The sequence below is a fragment of the Bos indicus genome, chromosome 7, assembly GCF_029378745.1.
Source record: "Bos indicus isolate NIAB-ARS_2022 breed Sahiwal x Tharparkar chromosome 7, NIAB-ARS_B.indTharparkar_mat_pri_1.0, whole genome shotgun sequence".
NCBI classification, from domain to species: domain Eukaryota; kingdom Metazoa; phylum Chordata; class Mammalia; order Artiodactyla; family Bovidae; genus Bos; species Bos indicus.
In genome coordinates this window covers 16,112,181-16,130,643 of record NC_091766.1, presented here as the reverse complement: position 1 = coordinate 16,130,643, position 18,463 = coordinate 16,112,181, and the positions used below count along the sequence as shown (strand labels likewise).

General features: G+C 52.0%; 1 protein-coding gene and 1 non-coding gene across 8 annotated transcripts; both read left to right on the top strand.

Annotated features, from left to right (window-relative positions):
* The first annotated feature begins 3,420 nt into the window (after positions 1–3,420).
* TRNAG-CCC (transfer RNA glycine (anticodon CCC)) lies at positions 3,421–3,493 on the top strand. Its single transcript has one exon. It is a non-coding gene; the product is annotated as a tRNA-Gly (tRNA).
* A 2,690-nt stretch (positions 3,494–6,183) lies between these two features.
* PEX11G (peroxisomal biogenesis factor 11 gamma) lies at positions 6,184–16,882 on the top strand. Of its 7 annotated transcripts, none has more exons than XM_019964235.2 (6): positions 6,437–6,556; positions 7,622–7,720; positions 8,450–8,638; positions 11,087–11,265; positions 15,663–15,725; positions 16,272–16,882. In XM_019964235.2, exons 3-6 carry the CDS (start codon positions 8,600–8,602, stop codon positions 16,501–16,503), a joined length of 513 nt encoding a protein of 170 aa, XP_019819794.1. In that variant the 5' UTR covers positions 6,437–6,556; positions 7,622–7,720; positions 8,450–8,599; the 3' UTR covers positions 16,504–16,882. The 7 variants fall into 7 exon arrangements, with proteins under 7 accessions (XP_070648132.1, XP_019819791.1, XP_019819794.1 ...); XM_019964236.2 differs by lacking the exon at positions 7,622–7,720 and adding an exon at positions 7,045–7,149 and having other exon boundaries at positions 6,441–6,556; XM_019964237.2 differs by lacking the exon at positions 7,622–7,720 and adding an exon at positions 7,104–7,149 and having other exon boundaries at positions 6,449–6,556.
* Positions 16,883–18,463: the final 1,581 nt, after the last annotated feature.

Here is an 18,463-nt window from a genome sequence, read left to right as displayed (position 1 = left end):
CATAAAGATGATTAAAATGGTCAGTTTGAAGTATATTTTACCACAATACAAAAAAACTTAAAGGAAAAAGCAATTTCTTAAAAAAAAAACACAGATGAAATAAAAATGTAAGGGCGGTGACTCTTTCACGCTGCCCCAGATCACCTACTGAATGACAGCTTCCTTCCATCCTTTCCTTTTTCTTTCTTCCTCCCTCCCTTCTTTTCTCCAGCCCCCTCCTTCCTCACTCCTCTTTCTCTCTTCCAATATAGTTGACATATAGCATTGTGTGAGTTGAATAACATAGCAGTTTTTGATGCATTTCTTTGGCACCATGGTTATTCCTGTAGCCTTAGCCCACACCTGTTTGGCATCACCTCACTATCATTTCTTCTAGGGTCTGCAACAACTAACATCTGGTATATGGTTGGGTTTTATGTTTATAATACAGTTTTGTCTGCATGTGTGTTTGTGTATGTATGGTCTGTCCTTCCCGTACTTTGAATTCAAGCTCCAGGACTTATATACGGAATGAATTCCTTTTCACTAAATGTAAGCAAAGTGTTGTTTTCCCCACTGGGGTGAGGTTCCATCACTTGGTCCCCACCCCAGGGTCCTGCTGAGGGCTCTGGTCCAGCCGTGTGTGCGTGCTCAGTCGCTCAGTTGTGTCTGTCTCTTTGTGACCCCATGGACTGTAGCCCACCAGGCTCCTCTGTCCATGGGATTTCCCAGGCAAGAATACTGGAGTGGGTTGCCATTTCCTCCTTCAGTTTATCTTCCTGACTCAGGAGCCAACCTGCATCTCCTGCATTGGCAGACGGATTCTTTACAGCTGAGCCACTGGGGAAGCCCATTTTGATGCAAAAATACATTTTCTCTGCCTGCCTGGGAAAGGAGGATGCAGAAGTGGGTAGGTTCTGTATGCTGTCTTAAAGCAAGGGGGAGAAGTAACACTCTTATGGAGGAACTGAATAATCTTGATCACAAAGTCTAAGGAATGAAGCAACTTGAAAGCAGTGATTGGGGACTTCCCTGGTTGTCCAGTGGTTAAGAGTCTGCCTTCCAAAGCAGGGGACGCAGTTTCGATCCCTGGTCAGGGAACTAAGATCCCACATGCTGCAAGGCACCTAAGCCTGCATTCCACAATGAAAGATCCTGAGTGCAGGATCTAAAACCCAAGGCAACCAAATAAATAATAAAATAGTTTTTTAAAGAAAAAAAGTGGCAGTTGGCAAAGACTCGGAGTCCTTCAGATTAGCCGGGACACATTTGGTTGCTGTAATGATTTAGACAGTGCTCATGTTTTGTCTGTGTTCAGACAGCATGATGGAGCGGGCTTGTTTTGTCTTGTTCCACCATGGTCACAGAGTGGCCTCGTCTGATGTAGGCATCCTGTGAAATTATCTGTGTCCAGCAGGAGAACACCAGCGCCCGACTGCAAGTGAGCTCCAGGCCAGCTCCTAGCAACCACAAGGCCAGCCGTGAATGCCACGCCAGCTCCTGTCGCTTTCCCAAAGGTCAAGCTGAGCCCTAACCAGACGGTGATGGACACTGGGAGGGCAGGGCTGCCTGCCAGGCTCACTGCTGTCTCTTTGGTGCCTAAAACAGGGCTCGGCACACAGTAGGCATCAAAGAAATGTGGTGTGCTCTTACAAGGACCATGGGGACAGTACAGGCTCAGGAGAAGGGATCTGGCCAGTCTGCAGCCCAAGGTCTCCTTCCCTTTGTAGGCCTTGGGCTTGGCTTCAATTTTTCCTGCAGTATGTATGTATGTATGTATGTGTGTGTGTTTAAATGTTTATATATTTGCCTGCTCTGGGTCTTAGTTGTAGGATCTTTGATCTTCGATGAGGCATGTGGGATTTTTTTTTTTAGTTGCAGGATGTCGGGGGCTTCCCAGGTGGTGCTAGTGGTCAAGAACCCTCCTGCCAGTGCAGGAGAAATAAGAGATGTGGGTTCGATCCCTGGGTCAGGAAGATCCCCTGGAGGAAGGCATGGCAACCTGCTCCAGTATTCTTGCCTGGAGAATCCCGTGGACAGAGGAGCCTGGCGGGCTACAGTCCATGGGGTCTTAAAGAATTGTACATGACTGAGTGACTGAGCATGCACACACAGGTTAAGAAGCAACATAGGGACTTCTCTGTTGGTCCAGTGGCTAAAACTCCATGCTGTCAATGAGGGGGACTCCGGTTTGATTCCTGGTCAGAGAACTAGGTCCCACCTGCTGCAACTAAAAATCCCGCATCCTGCAGTGAAGATTGAAGATCCCACGTGTCGCAACTAACACCTGGCACAGCCATATTAAAGAAAGAAAAAGAAGAAGTAACATACGCAGTCATGTTAAGTACTGTTACAAGCTAAAAAGGAAAATAAGGTAGCAAGAAAAGCGGGCAGGAAGTGCCTGCTACTGCTGCTGCTAAGTCACGTCAGTCATGTCCGACTCTGTGCGACCCCGTAGACGGAAGCCCATCAGGCTCTCCCATCTCTGGGATTCTCCAGGCAAGAACACTGGAGTGGGTTGCCATTTCCTTCTCCAATGCATGAAAGTGAAAAGTGAAAGTGAAGTCGCTCAGTGGTGGCCAACTTTTAGTGACCCCATGGACTGCAGCCTACCAGGCTCCTCCATCCATGGGATTTTCCAGGCAAGAGTACTGGAGTGGGGTGCCATTGCCTTCTCTGAGGAAGTGCCTAGGGGTATGTGTGTGTGGTCCCAGAGGAGAATGACAGTTGAGTATATCTGAAAAGGAAGTGTGGGAGGGAGCCAGACGAGTATCTGGAAGGAGAGCCTTCCAGGCAGAGCCAACAGCATGTGCAAAAGTCCTGAGGTTGGTGTGGGCTGGAACTTCAAGGAACAGGACAAAGGCAACATGGTTGGATATGAGTGAATCAGGCTGGATGAGTAATATGTGTCTAAATCAAGAGGAAATGTATTTGTTTCTTAAAAAAGGAAACCAGTCAGCATCATTAGTGATGCAAAACAAAACCACAGTGAGATACCACTTCAGAGTCAGCAGGAGATGAGCTCTTGGGTGTCTCCTTACTGGTAAGCCAGCTTATCTTTCCTTGAGCCTTATTTATTATTTTAGCCTTGGGAAAAATAGGAGAGCAGATGCAATCTTGCAAAGGAGGAATGTATGTAGAGGAATTTCCTGAATTGACTAAGAAGAGGACAAAGAAAGCTGATGAACTATGAGAAAAGAATGGAGGTGAGAGGATTAGGGGGTATAATGTGTGTACATTAGTCTGGACGGATCCCAAGCTGGCATGACAATATTTTTGCATGTTGGGTTAAATAAAATGTATTATTAAAATGAATAGTCCAAGTGTTGGCAAGAATGTGGAGAAATTGGAACCCTTGTGCATTGTGGGTGGGAATGTAAAATGGTGCAGCCATTGTGAAAAATGGTCTAATGGTTCCTCATCAAGTCAAACATGGGGACTTCCCTGGTGGTCCAGTGGCTAAGACTCTGCATTCCCAATGCAGGGGGCCCAAGTTCGATCCTTTGTCAGGGAACTATATCTCACATGCTGCAACTAAGAGTTTGCGTGCCACAATTAAGACCTGGCACAGCCAAATAAACAAACAAATATTTTTTTAAAAAGTCAAACATAGTAGAACGGCCCGGCAATTCTAGTCCTAGGTAGGAACTGAAAGCAGGGACTAGAACAAGTACACGTAGACCATGTTCACAGCAGCACTGTTCACAAGAGTCAAAAGGTGGAAACGAGGCTTCCCTGGAGGTCCAGTGTTTAGGAAAACGCCTGCCAATGCCAAGGACACGGGTTCGATCCCTGGTCCAGGAAGTTTCCGAAGGGCAACACGCTCAGGGGCAACAAAGCCCGTGAGCCGCAACTACTGAGCGGCGTGCTACAGTTCTAACTGGTGCTCTGAAACAAGAGAGGCCGCTGCAGTGAGGAGCCCTCGCACTGCAACTAGAGAGTAGCCCCTGCTTGTTGCAACTAGAGAAAGGCCTCGAGCAGCAACAAAGACCCAGTGTAGCAAAAAAAACAAACAAAAAGAGGTAGAAACAACCCAAGTGTCCACCAACCAATGAGCAGATAAAAATATGATGTAGCCAGAGCACGGAATATTATTCAGCCACGAAAGGAATTAAGTACTATTGAGACATGCACAATGTGGAGAACTTAAAAAACAGGGTCAGTGAAAGAAGCCAGACCCAAATGTTCACATGTTACATGATTCTATGTATAAGAAATGTCCAGAATAGGTAAATCAGTAGACACAGACAGCAGATGGTGGTTGCTAGAGACTGGGGGAGGAGGAATAGTGTGACTGCATGAAAGAGTGACAAGGTTCTTTTGAGGGTGATGAAAACATTTGAAAACTATCAAGGTGGGACGTCTGTATGACACGTGAATGTACTAAATGCCACAGAATTGGACATCTTAAAATGGTGAACTTTTTGCTATATGAGTGAGGCTGAAAGTCGCTCAGTCGTGTCTGACTCTTTGCGACCCCACAGACTATACAGTCCGTGGAATTCTCCAGGCCAGAATACTGGAGAGGGTAGCTGTTCCCTTCTCCAGGGCATCTTCCCAACCCAGGGATCGAACCCAGGTCTCCCGCATTGCAGGTGGATTCTTCACCAGTCGAGCCACAAGGGAAGCCCAAGAATACTGGAGTGGGTATGTATTTGGAAATTAAATGTCCAATTTTAAATGATGGGTGAATCTAAAAAGCCATAACAAGGAAAATTAGAAAATATTTGTGATAGAATAAAATGAAAAAGAATTTACCAGAATTTGTTGCATGCAGCTGAAGCTGCTCAATGGAACTAAATATAATGTGGAATCTTGAATAAGGTATGAAAACAAATGCACACTAACACACAATTCTGTGAAATTTGAACAAAATCTGTGTATTAGTTAATAATAGTGTATCACATGTTAATTCCCTGTGCTTTGATTTTTTTACAACATAGTATTTTTTTATATTCTCAGAATTGGATTAGAAGTTTCAAGCCTCTTTGAAAAATTTTTTTAAATCACTAAGATAATAAACTTTCTAGACTTTTAGCAGTAATAGTAGATGCCAAAATACATGGAACTATATCAAAGTTTTGAATATAAAATAGAAATCTAGCATTCTATTCATACTAAGTCAAACAAAAAATAGTGTCTTTGATTTTTTTTTCCGGCTAGTCCATGCAGATGGCACAAAATTCAAAGACTACAAAACAGTACAAAGGTGAACATTCAATCTCCTCCCAGTGATGACTAATGGCTGGCCATCTGGCTCCACAAGGATTGAGTCATTGGCCACTGCAGTCACTGACCTTTAACACCCCCTGGAAAGAGTTCCACGTGGAGGATCAGAAAGGAGCGGCTCTCTGCTCTGGGAAAATTGACAGGACAGGCCTTCAGAGAGTGAAGATATTTTCAGGAAAAAAATTTTATGAGTCTGGATTCTTGTCCATCTTCCCACACTTAGAAAAGCACTAAAATCATTAACTGCAGTATTTGCTCTTTGTGACCAGAAACAACTTTCCACTGGGATGCTTGATTACACATAATCTCCAAAATCACACACGTGCAGACCTTCCACTCAACTCTTCCTGAGACCTCTTGGATTATAGCCCTCAGTAAACCCCACAATAAAACAAAAACTCACAGCTCTCATGGTGTGCGTTTTTATTTCAGTCAACATCAGCCACCCAGTTATCCTCTGGGGATATTCCAGTTGTCAGATTCTTGTCTAATCTTCTAGACCGGTTCCATGCATTTCTTTTTCTTTTTTTTTAAAGGAGACTAGTTTATTCATGCACGCGTGCAGGAACTTGGGCTTCCCAGGTAGCTCAGTGGTAAAGAATCCGCCTCCCAATGCAAGAGATGCAGGAGATGCGGGTTTGACCCCTGGATTGGGAAGATCCCCTGGAAGAGGGCATGGCAACCCACTCCAGTATTCTTGCCAGGAAAATCCCACGGAGAGAGGAGCCTGGCGGGCAAAAGTCCATGGGGTCCGCAGAGTCGGACGACTGAGCACGCAGGCACGCGGAAACACGGATGGAACTCGCGCCCCCTGTAGTCCAAGCAGAGCGTCCCAACCACTAGGCTACCAGGGAATTCCCCAAAGTTTCCTTGACTTTTTAAAACTGCCTTACAGGACATAACAGCAAACCATGCTCTCTAAAGACAAGACGACAACGCAGAAAGGGTGAAGCAGAAAAATTAGAAAACTTTCTTCTTGGACCACAGCAAACAGGTTGGTGCTTTTGCTTGGAATCTTTATGTGTGCGTGTGTGTAACTGGTTAACTTTGAAAACATGGGTAGCGAGCTCAGACCGTCCATCTAGGTGCACGGGGCCGGGAGAAACCACAAGTAGAAGTCCCAAAGCTGCAAACTGCTTTGCTCCCAGAAGCAGACAAAGGGCGGAGTCCCGGACAAAGGGTCGTGCCAGCGCCTGCGCAGAAAGCTCCCAGGAACGCAGCCCACTGCGCCAGGCCCGCCCCCTGACGCGGCGAACTGACCTCACGGTGTCGTCACGGTGGAGTCGCTATGGTGGCCCTGAGCGATCTGGCGTCGGCGCTGGAGTCTTATAGGGGTCGCGATCGCCTGGTGAGGCTGGGGTGGAGCGAGGCCAGAGGTCCTGGAGTCCGGCCAAAACCCAGAGACCGGGACATTGAGGCCAGAGAGGGAGCGGGGTCACTCAGGATTCCCCCCAGGACAGATGCCCTGTCCCCTAGCGGTGGACATGTAGGTTCTTCCCGCCGCCCCAAACGACTGGAAATTTACAGAACCAGCCAGATCCTCACGTTTGTACATTTGAATCCAGCCGGACCACTGAAGTTGGTCCCAGACAACGTTGTATAAGGATTTGGGATGTGGCAGGGCTCCCTTTAAGGCTGGACATTTGGGTTCTGACTAAATCCCCTGGAGTTGGGCACTTAGGTTGCTCTGGCCAGTTCGGCCTGGCCAGACATTCCCAGGCCAAACAAACCCATGTTGGGACATTTAGGATCAGACTAAGCCACTGTAGTTAGTTCCTCGGTTGTCGAAATCTAATATGGGGATATAAGATTTTGCACTGCTTTCCCTGTGGCTAGATGTTTAGGTTCTGAGCTTCCACTCGACTCAGATTGGGCATTTAGATTGTTCCTTCCAGGCCGCTGAGGTCGGACTCTGAGCTTGTCCCAATCAACTTCTTACAGGTAGGCATTCCAGTTGTACCAGGGAATGTACCAGTGGCTGGGCATTTAGGTTCTAGGCAAATCCTCTCTGATTGAGTATTCAGGTTCTAAATCCCCTGGAGAAGGAAATGGCACCCCACTCCAGTATTGTTGCCTGGGAAATCCCATGGACAGAGGAGTCTGGTGGGCTACTGTCCATGGGTTTGCGAAAGAGTCGGAGACGACTTGGCAACTAAACAACAACAAAAAAGCTGGACTTAAAATGCAGTGTTTTTGCCATTACAAAGGATGCGAAAAGGCATTACAAGTAAAAATAATATATAAAACAACAGGAAAAAGCAACTTGTGAAAAGCAGATGAAATAAAGATGTAAGAGTGGGAAAGCAGACCCTGTTCACCATGCTCCAGATCACCCACTGATTCCGGAATCACCACTGGGTTCCTTCTCACTAAAGTAATGCAAACAAATTATCCTTTTGTTCACTGGGTTGAGGCCTGCTCACCTTCCTAAGCCACAACCCAGCCACGGACTTTGGTCCAGCCAGGTAGATGCAAATAGCCTTCCTGCCTGCTGGGAGAAAGGATCCAGGAGGTAAGATACGCGGGTTTCTTTTTCTCGTCCCCATCACGTGTCTCCAAAGACTGTGCCACTCAGTGACATGAGCCGGCATGCCCTGAGTCTCCACAGTGCCTTTTCTTTTAAAAATTGATTTTTATTGGAGTATATGGTTGCTTTACAATGTTGTGTTAGTTTCTTCCATACAGCAGAATGAATCAGCCATCCATATACATATATCTCCTCCATCCGGGACTTCCTTCTCATTCAGGTCACCATTCAGGAACTGACTAGAGTTCCCTGAGCTATGCAGTAGGTTCTCATTAGTTATCTGTTTTGGGCTTCCCTAGTGGCTCAGATGGTAAAGAATCTGTCTGTAATGTGGGAGATCGAGATTCAATCCTTAGGTTGGGAAGATCCTGTGCATTCCAAACTCCAGTATTCTTGCCTGGAGAATCCTCATGGACAGAGGAGCCTGGCAGGCTGCAGTCCATGGAGTCTCTAAGAGTCAGACATGACTGAGCGACTAACACACCCAGTTGTCTGTTTTACACATAGTATCAATAGTGTATACCTGTCAATCCAGTCTCCCAGAGCCTTTTGCACAATGATGTCGTGTGTCTCCATGTATCCCACCTACAAGTACCTTTCAACTTTCTGTTGGGAGTTTGATTGAGAGTCCTCCTCCTGTTTGATCCCCCGAGGCCTGAGGCCAGGTCAGGGGTGATCGGCTGAGTCCTACTGACTGCTTCTGGTTTCCCGCAGATCCGAACGCTGGGTTACTGCTGCCAGCTGGTGGGCGGGGTCCTGGTGGAACAATGTCCTGCCAGGTCAGAAGTGGGGACGCGCCTGTTGGCACTGTCCTCCCAGCTCAGCCACTGCAGGGTCGTCCTGCGACTCTTTGATGATGCGGCCATGTTTGTCTACACTAAGCAGTACGGCCTGGGGGCAGAGGTAACGGGGGTGTGTGGGGCTCCAGGGAGGGGGTGCGGACCCTGGGAAGTTGGCATCTTATGGACTGGCCTTTACAAAGGCAACAATATGGGCTGTTTATTATTTTTTCAATTTTACTTTTTTTTTGAGACAATCAGACGTTCTCGTTTCAGTTTCAGTTAAACAAATTAGCTCATTCCCAAAGACTATGTAATTAAGAAGTCTTCTTCCTGACCCTTGGGTCACCAGTTTTCCTCCTCAGAGGCAGCCACTGCTCTCGGCATCTTGTGTTTCCTTCATGAGACTTCCTGCACCTGTGCTTTGCTTACATCAATAGTTACATGACATTTACATTCTTCTGCCACTTGCTTTTTTCATGGAACAGTGCAACTTGAAGGTCATTCCATATCAGTCCTTCTGGGAATTCCCTGGTGGTCCAGCAGTTAGGACTCAGCACTTTCACTGCCGCGAAAGAGTACGCCCTCAGTCGTGTCTAACTCTTTGCGACCCCCATGGACTGTAGCCCTCCAGGCTTCTCTGTCCATGGGATTCTCCAGGCAAGAATACTGGAGTGGGTTGCCATTTCCTCCTACAGGGGATCTTCCCAGCCCAGGGATCTAATCTGCATCTTTTGCATCTCCTGCATTGGCAGGCAGATTCTTTACCACTGCACCACCTGAGAAGCCCCTTCACTGCAGAGGGCCTGAGTATAATCCCCATTTGAGGAACTAACATTCCCTCAAGCCATGTGCCTTGGCAAAAACCAAAAACCAAAAGAAGCTCCTTCCTTCTTTAGGGCCTCAGGGTACACATGTATAGCCGGATGGTGACTTACTGAACTGGTCCCCTGTTGGACATGTAGATTATTTATAAGATCTTGCAGATACAACAGAACCTCATGTCACCAGTGGGTCTAGAGCGATGCTCCTCACCTGGGGAGGGGGCAGCAGGGAATGTGATCTTGCTCTACCAGGGGATGGGCTGAGTTATGCCCCCTTCCTGGGCTGCCCTGCCCTCCCCCCACCCTCCAGAGGTCTCCTCCCAAACTCACTTGCTCAGATGCCCCCCTCATCCTGCCCCAGTGCCCATGGCCTGATTATCCCCAGTCTCAAGGGTTTGCCTAGGCCTTCCTCCTGTGTTGACACCCATCTCTCCAGCTTCTTTGATGAGGGCATGTTCCCTGCACTGTCTCCCCAACCATCTCTTCTGTGAAGACTCCCCTGAGTCCCTAGGTGAGGGGGAGGGCTCTCTGCATCTCATATATCCCTTAGCCAGAACAAGAACCCTCTTTGGTTGAGTGCCCTCTGCTCCTACCTCTTCCCCAGCATAGGGCCCCAGGTCTTGCAGCTTCTCAGAAAACATTGGTGGAGTGAGCCCCATCCTCACAGAGGGATGAAGGACACCCCAGAAGGTCCCAGATGGGATGGGGAGGCTGGAGTGGGGTTCAGCATCCAGAGGGAGGCAGGACCACAGCCGGCTACCAGGAAGGAGAGGGCTAAACAGGGAAGACAGAGAGGAGGGGAAGGGCACGGCGGGCAGCGAGGGTGACACGGTTCCAGGCAGGGAAGTGAAGGACTTGGCCAGGGACCAGGCCAACTTGGAGGCCTGGAGGGGGCCCCTGGGGCCCAGGGAAGAGGCTCCTACAGCCTCAACCGGCCTTGCCTTGCCGGGTGCTCACCCCTGTCTGATCTGGGGGAGGTGATCCAAGCCTTGTAGTGAGCATTGTGCCTGCTCAAGCTGGCACTGGGTGTGTGGCAACCCAGCAGGCCAGCCAGCCGCTCTGCCTGGAGAGGGTTCTCTGCGGGGCTCCCTCCCCTGCCCCTCTCAGGGTCCTGAGCCTGAGACTCATACCCAGGAACTAGGAATGCCCTGATGCAGGGCATCCCAGGTTGTCCTCCACAGGAATCATCCGGGAACTTAATTACTGGTGCCAGGGCCCACCTCAGCCTTGGTGCGGCAGCACCCCTGGGGCTGGGGGCTGAGTGGGGGTTTTTGAAGCTCCCCAGGCATCCCCTGAGGTGCCCCAGGTGGTGCAGTGGTAAAGAATCTTCCTGCCAATGCAGGAGACTCAGGAGACATCTGTTTGATCCGTGGGTCAGGAGGGGCCCCTTGAGAAGGAAATGGCAACCCAGTGTAGTATTCTTGCCCGGGAAATCCCATAGACTGAGGAGCCTGTTGGGCTACGTCCATGGGGTCGCAAAGAGGACATGACTGCAGCAGCTTGCACACACATGCAGGGATCCCACAGCACGGTGGAGTTGAGACCAGCCGCTCTACTGAGCAGAGGTGACCACACTGAGAAATCAGGCCTTTCTCCCACAGTGCCAGCCATGAGCCAACCTGCCTGGCCTGGACCTTGCCCTGTGACTGCCCCCTGGTATGGCCCGAGCCCCTGAGATGGACAGTGGGTGGGTCCTGCTGTGGGTCCCACCCACCGCAGGCCCAGCCCCAACTCTTCCATTCCTGCAGGAGGAGGATGTGTTTGTCCGCTGTGTGTCTATCCTGAGCAACCTGGCCGACCAGCTCTATTACCCCTGTGAACATGTCGCCTGGGCCGCCGACGCCAAAATCCTCCACGTGGACTCTGCCCGGTGGTGGACACTGAGCACCACCCTCTGGGGCCTCTCCCTGCTCCTGGGGGTTGCTAGGTAAGCAGCATTGCTGCCCATCAGGAGACTGGAAGGGAGCCCCTGACATCGCCTGGGTGGGTGGGCAGGTGGACTGGGGGGCTGGGGGGCAGGGGTGGGACTGTTTTGGCCTCTCCTGCCTTTCCCCCTCTTGTCATCCCTCACTGTATCCATCCCCTGCAGCTGCTGAAATGGATTCCCACAAACTTGGCAGCTCTCCATTCAGTTGCTCAGTCGTGTCCAACTCTGGCAGCTTTAAGCAACACAGATTGATCATCTTAACAGTTTCGGAGGTTAGAAGTCCAAAATGGCTCTCAGTGGGCTAACATCCAAGCGTGGGCAGGCCTATGTTCTTCCTAGGGGCTCCGAGGGAGTCTGTTTTCGGCCTTCCCAGCTTCTAGTGTGCGTGTGTGTGTGCTAAGTCACTTCAGTTGTGTCCAACTCTGTGTGACTCTATGGACTGTAGCCCGCCAGGCTCCTCTGTCCATGGCATTCTCCACGAAAGAAGCCTGGGTTGCTGTGCCCTGCTTCCTCCAGGGGATCTTCCTGACCCAGGGATCAAACCTGCATCTCTTACATCTGCATTGGCAGGCAGGTTCTTTTACCACTGGCACCACCTGCGAAGCCCTCCAGCTGCTAGAGGCGCCTGCATCCCTCGGCTCGCAGCCCCTCCCTCCATCTTTGAAACATGTCCGTCACTCCAGCTTCTGCGTCTCTTGTCACAACTCCTTCTCTGACTCTGAGCCTCCTCCTCCCTCCTTTGAGGACCCCTGTGATGACACCCACCCCCAGATCATCTCTGATGTCCACACCCTTAACTCAATAACACCTGCAAATTCCTTTTTGAAAAAAATTATTCATTTATTTTTGGCTGTGCGGGGTCTTCGTTGCTGTGCTCGGGCTTTCTCTAGTTGTGGCGAGCAGAGGCTCCTTGTTGTTGCCGTGTGCCAGCTTCTCTTCTGAGGTGCGGTGGCTTCTCTTGTTGCAGAGCCTGGGCTCTAGGTGTGAGAGCTTGAGTAGTTGTGGTGCATGGGCTTAGTTGCTCTGAGGCATGTGGGATCGTCCCAGACCAGGGATTGAACCTGTGTCTCATGCATTGCCAGGTGGACTCTTATCCACTGCACCACCAGGGAAGGCCTGCAAAGCCGTTTTTGCTGTGGAAGGGAACACACTCACATCATAAGCCTGGGGATTAGGATGTAGGAATCTCTGGGGGTGGGGGGCCCATGACTATGCCTACCAGACCCAGGAAGAAGAAAATAACTTGGGGGGCATGGACAGAAGTGGCTGGCGTGGCTGCCTTTCCCCGGGTCCCCGGGTCTTGTTTGCATTGTCATCAGCAATCCTCAGATGGAGCAGCCAGGAGTTTCCAGACTGGCTCTGTGCTTCCACAAACCATAAGGTCTCTAAAACTTTAATGGTTTCTTCCCCTCTGCCAATTTGCTGAATGGGTTTGTTCAGAGCCCCCTGGCCCAGAAAGCATGGGCAAAGCAGGACCTCCAGTGCTGTTTCCTGGGGGCAAAGGTCTCTTAGATCCCTGAAGGGATGTGGGGCAGCCCCTAACCTCGAGGTTGAGGGGCCAGTGCCCTCATCTGCTGTCCCTTGTCCCTGGGCGTACACTGATATCCAGTAGTCCTTGTCTCCCCCTCACCCTAGTGATATGTTTACTGTAGATGGTCTGGAAAGTGAGCAGACTCCAAAGTGGAAGATTCAGTTCAGTTCAGTTTAGTCGCTCAGTCGTGTCCGACTCTTTGCGACCCCATGAACCGCAGCATGCCAGGCCTCCCTGTCCATCACCAACTCCCAGAGTTTACCCAAACCCGTGTCCATTGAGTCTGTGATGCCTTCCAGCCATCTCATCCTCTGTCGTCCCCTTCTCCTCCTGCCCTCAATCCTTCCCAGCATCAGGGTCTTTTCAAATGAGTCAGCTCTTTGCATCAAGTGGCCAAAGTATTGGAGTTTCAGCTTCAACATCAGTCCTTCCAATGAACACCCAGGACTGATCTCCTTTAGAATGGACTGGTTGGATCTCCTTGCAGTCCAAGGGGCTCTCAAGAGTCTTCTCCAACACCACAGTTCAAAAAGCATCAATTCTTCGGTGCTCAGCTTTCTTTATAGTCCAACTCTCACATCCATACGTGACCACTGGAAAAACCATAGCCTTGACTAGACAGACCTTTGTTGACAAAGATTCAAGTCATCCACTATCCAACCCAGAGACCCTCTCTCTTTATACTTTGGTGATTTTCCCCAGTCTTTGATTTAAAAAGCAAAACGAAACATTTTTTTAGTTTAGTTGCTTTAAAATGTTGTATTAGTGTCTGCTGTATCGCAAAGTGAATTAGCTGTATGTATACATGGACCCCCTCTGTTTTGGATTTCCTTCCCATTTAGGCTACCACAGAGCAGTGCGTTCCTTAGCTATACAGTAGGTTCTCATTAGTTATCTACTTTATACATAGTAGTGGGCTTCCTAGGTGGCTCAGTGGTAAGGAATCCACCTGCCAAGAAGGAGATTCGGGTTTGATCCCTGGGTCGGGAAGATCCCCTGGAGGAGAGAATGGCAACCCACTCCAGTATTCTTGCCTGGAGAATTCCATGGACAGAGGAGCCTGGTGGGCTACAGTCCACGGGGTCGCAAAGAGTCGGACACGACCAAGCGACTAAGCAGCAGCAGCAGCAGCACACATGTATCAGTCCCAACAGCCTTTGTTTCGGATGCCGTGCTGACATGTTTCCACTTGTTTCTGCTCTCCTGGTTTAGGGACACAGCTCCGTTTCGACGTCAGCTCCCTTCACAGTCTCGGCAGCTGTTATGGAGCTGGCCCTGTCTTTCCATCAGCATTGCCCACACCCCGTGTGCTCAGGGTGCCCAGGCTGGGCTCCGGGTGCTCTGAGGCCACAGCCTCTTCTGAGGCTGCCCTGTGACCTGCGGCCCTGAGAGACTTCCCGTTCCTGCTTTCAGGGCTGCCTTGTTTCCCTTAATTTTTTTTCTTTTAAATAGACTATTTTTTAGAACAGTTTTAGGTTCACAGCAAAACTGAACTGGAAGCAGAGTTTTCCCACGTACCCGCCACACACATACAGACTTCCCCACCATCCACATGGCACCACGGCCCGACATTTGTTAGTCCATGAACCGACGTTGACATGGCATAATCATCCCACGTCCATGGTTTACATCAGGGTTCACACTCTGTGTTGCACTTTGAGTTTGGACAAACGTATGATAACATGTATCCACCACTGAAGTATTTCCACTGCCCTAAAAATCCTATTTTTAGGGTGAATATGCTCTGCTTGTTCTTCCATTCATGTTATTTTGTATTAAATACCTTTTAGGGTGCTTTTTGGAGAAGGCGATGGCACTCCACTCCAGTACTCTTGTCTGGAAAATCCCATGGATGGAGGAGCCTAGTGGGCTGCAGTCCATGGGGTCGCAAAGAGTCAGACACGACTGAGCGACTTCACTTTCACTTTTCACTTTCATGCATTGGAGAAGAAATGGCAACCCACTCATGTTCTTGCCTGGAGAATCCCAGAGACGGGGGAGCCTGGTGGGCTGCCATCTGTGGGGTCGCACAGAGTCGGACACGACTGAAGCGACTTAGCAGCAGCAGCAGCAGCAGGGTGCTTTTTATCTATGTAAAATTTCACTTATTTATGGCTGCACTGGGTCTTCGTTGCTGTGCGGGGGCTGCTCTCTAGTTGCAGTGGTCGGGCCTCTCACTGCAGCGGCTTCTCTTGTGGAGAAAGGGCTTTAGGTGCTAGAAAGGCTTCAGTGGTTGCAGCATGTGGGCTCAGTAGTTGGCTCATGGGCTGGGCTGCCCCTCACGTGCAGTCTTCCCGGAACAGGAATTGAACCCGAGTCTCCTGCATTGGCAGGCAGAGTCTTAACCACTGGACCAGCAGGGAAGTCCTCCATTCATTTTAGAGCAGCTAGTTTTCCCATCGTTTCTCTGTATTTGGTGTGAGCAAGGGTATGGGGGCTGGGGAGCATTTGGTGTGTGCTCATCATGACTCAATGGACACAGGTTTGAGCAAATTCCAGGAGCTGTTGAAGGACAGAAAAGCCTGGTGGGCTGCAGTCCATGGGGTCACAAAGAGTTGGACACGACTGAGCGACTGAACAACATGGTCCCTAAGACCCCAGGGTGCCGGAGAGTCACCTGCCCAGGCTGCAGGGAGCAAAGGCTGGAGGGAGCACTGGAGGACGCCCATCTGGTGGCTGCTTCCCCAGCCTGCAGATCCAGCCCTGGGGACCCAGAAGGTTGTCTAGATTGCCTTCAGACAGGCCCAGCCAGTGTCCAGGGTGTCTGTGTAGGAAGGCAGTGGACAGGCTTTGCACCCATCTGGACCCCATTTACCTGGTGACCCCCTACTCAGCTGCTCCCACCCCATCCTGTGTGGTGTTGCAGGTCTCTGTGGATGGTCCTGAAGCTGAGACACAGGCTGAGGAACCCCCCGGAAGCCTTCACCAGGTACGTCGTCCACGGTTCCCCTAGAAGACTTCTTCCAGCAAGCTGGTCCCCAGCGGGTCTGCCCAGTCAAGGAAGTGCTCAGAGTCACTGCCCTACCCCACGCATGCAGGCTCTTGGGTGGGGGTGGGGGGCTGATGTGTGCTAGGTACCGGGGCACCGCTGCGGCGCCCCAGGGGATGGAAGCCCTTTTACAGATGGGGAAACTGAGGCTAGCTGGGGTCCCCTAGGCAGGAAGTGGCAGAGCTGGGACTCCAGGGCTGAGCCTTCACGGCTGGGCCGGATGGGAGGATGTCTGGGAGGATGATCCAAGGTGGAGTCTGTCCTGAGGACCAAGGTCAGTCACTGTCTCATCCTGGGAAGGAATGCAGGGTAAAGCAGTTGCCCGGCACAGGCCCGGAAGCTGCTCACCCCTCCCCTTTCCCCCCTCCCTCCCGCCCGAGGACCTGAGACTCTGGTTCCCACTGTGGGCTCCCTCTGGCGGATGTGATGGTCGCAGCCTGCTGGTCCTCCGCCCTCCCCAGCACTCCTTGCCCTTTGCTCCCACAGCCGGCTGACCCGGGGCAAGAGGAGGACCGTGGAGACCCAGATCTGCTCGGAGGTACTGACCCTCCTGAGCAACCTGGCGGACCTGGCCAACGCAGTGCACTGGCTGCCCCCGGGTGTCCTGTGGGCCGGCCGCTTCCCCCAGTGGCTGGTGGGCCTCCTGGGCACCCTCTCGTCACTCCTCAGCGTGTACCAGGCAGTCCAGGCGGGTGGCCAGGCCAACGCCACCCCCTGACGGATAGGGGCGCCAGAACCCCAACAAGGACCCTTCCTATGGAGCGTGATTGCCCAGGACGGGCGGGTCTCTAATCCAGGAGATCACGGCCAGGTGCCAGTAGGAAGGTGCGGCTAGAGGGCACACCAGAGCAGTCTAGGGTACCAGCCCCCAGAGGGGTGGGCTTGGGCGGCTGAGGTCCCCCAGGTGCTGCCTCAGTAGGGGTGGAGCAGGAAGACCCCGAAGACTCAACTTGCAAGAGGAACCAGCCCCTGGCAGGCCTTAGTCTTGTGTGCAATAAAGGCAAGCAGGGCAGCCGGGTTGGGCCTGAGGACTGTGAAGTGAGGATCAATTAAATGAGGTGGTGATGGTGCCAGGCCAGGTGTGAGCTGATTCCTAAGTCCCGTGTCTCCGTCTGCTTATTCTCACGCCCTCTCTCCCCAGAGGTTGGGGGCGCCCCCTGGGTCTAATAGGGTTCAGCCTCCTGTGGGCTGGAGCTGCAGCGGGAAGCACCACCTCCCAGCCCACCTTCCCCTCCGATGCTACAAACGCAGCCTGTTGACCCCAAGAGGCTCAGCCACAGAGGGCGGTCCTTCCTTCCCAACCCGCGGGCTTGGGCACCCTTGGCTGGCTGTGGATGCTGCTTCCTCTGCCAGGCCTTGCCCGGGTCTCAAGCTCCCAGGCATCGCGGGGTGCCTGTCGTGGCTGAAGCACCTCACAGCCACGGCGTGGACTCAGGGCTGCCGTGGTCCATTCGGGGCCGGTCTGAGCATTTCGAGGGCTCTGAGCATCATCAGTGGAGATGCCTGAGGCTCCCAGCTTGTGAAAGCACGGCGGGCGAGAAGGGACCAGTTTGTTTCCAATCTGGGGTTTGAGAGGCCACATGCATGTGTGGCCTCAGGTGATATTGGCAGGTGGTGGGCGGCCCACGCCTGCCCCTCACTCACTGGCCCCTGGAAGAGCCAATGAAGGGTCGTGTTTACAGGCCCTGAAGCCTGTGGTTTCAACCATGTTTTGTTCTTTTACAAAGAAGGTACGTGGTGGGCAGCTGGGGTGTGGGGCTGCTCAGGGTCTCACAGGACACAAGGACCCCACCTGGCCTCCAGCTGAGCCCCTGCCCCGTCCATCTGGGGTGCTCCCTCTGGGTTAGGAGGCTGGGCCAGGTCACTCTCCCCCTTCCCTCTGCCTTCCAGGCACCCAGAGGACCTGTGAGATTAGGGTGGGGGTCAGAGTGGCACCTGCCTGTCTGAAGACTCTGAGTTAACACCTGCAAGGCAGCGTGCTTGCCAGGGAACCACGTGAACACCTGTGTGTGTGATGCGGCAGGTCACAGGTACCCCAGGGGCTGGCATCCCCGAGGGCCTGGGCAGCAGGGCTGGGATACAGCTGCTGGCACTGCCAGTCATGTGGCTGTGCCCCCTGCCCGGTGCCCTTCCCTGGGCTGGCAGGTCAGTTAGAGGTTGGGGTCAAACAAGATGATGATTCCAGGGGACCAAGCCCCAGGGGCATAGACAGCTTTTTCATGGGATGTGGGGGAGCATGTGTATGGCAAATTAGGCTCCTTTGAGGAGGGAGATTGACAGGTCCAGAAGCCAGTAGGGTCCCCCCTCGTCGAGGAGGCTGACATCCCAGGACCATGGTGCGGGGGGCAGCCTAAATGGGTGGGGACCCATGCGCTGGGGGGCCACCTCAGCACTGCCACTGCCTCCAGCCTTGACTGTCCAGGTGGAATCCAGAGCAGGCTGCCTGGCCTGGGTTGTCTGTGCGGTCTATCCCGTCACTCGTCGGAGCTGATGCCAAGTGGGACTGGGGGTGAGGGCTGTTACTGGCCTGGGACATGTCCCTGCCTCCCTACACTCCCCGCCAGGAGAAGTGGAGAATCACAGTCTGGTCATCAAGCAGGCCTTGGGCCTGGTGTCCAGGGCTCCCCAGGGTCCTAGCAAAACAGAGGGTCTGAGTGCTGCTGCCCCCCGCCACGCAG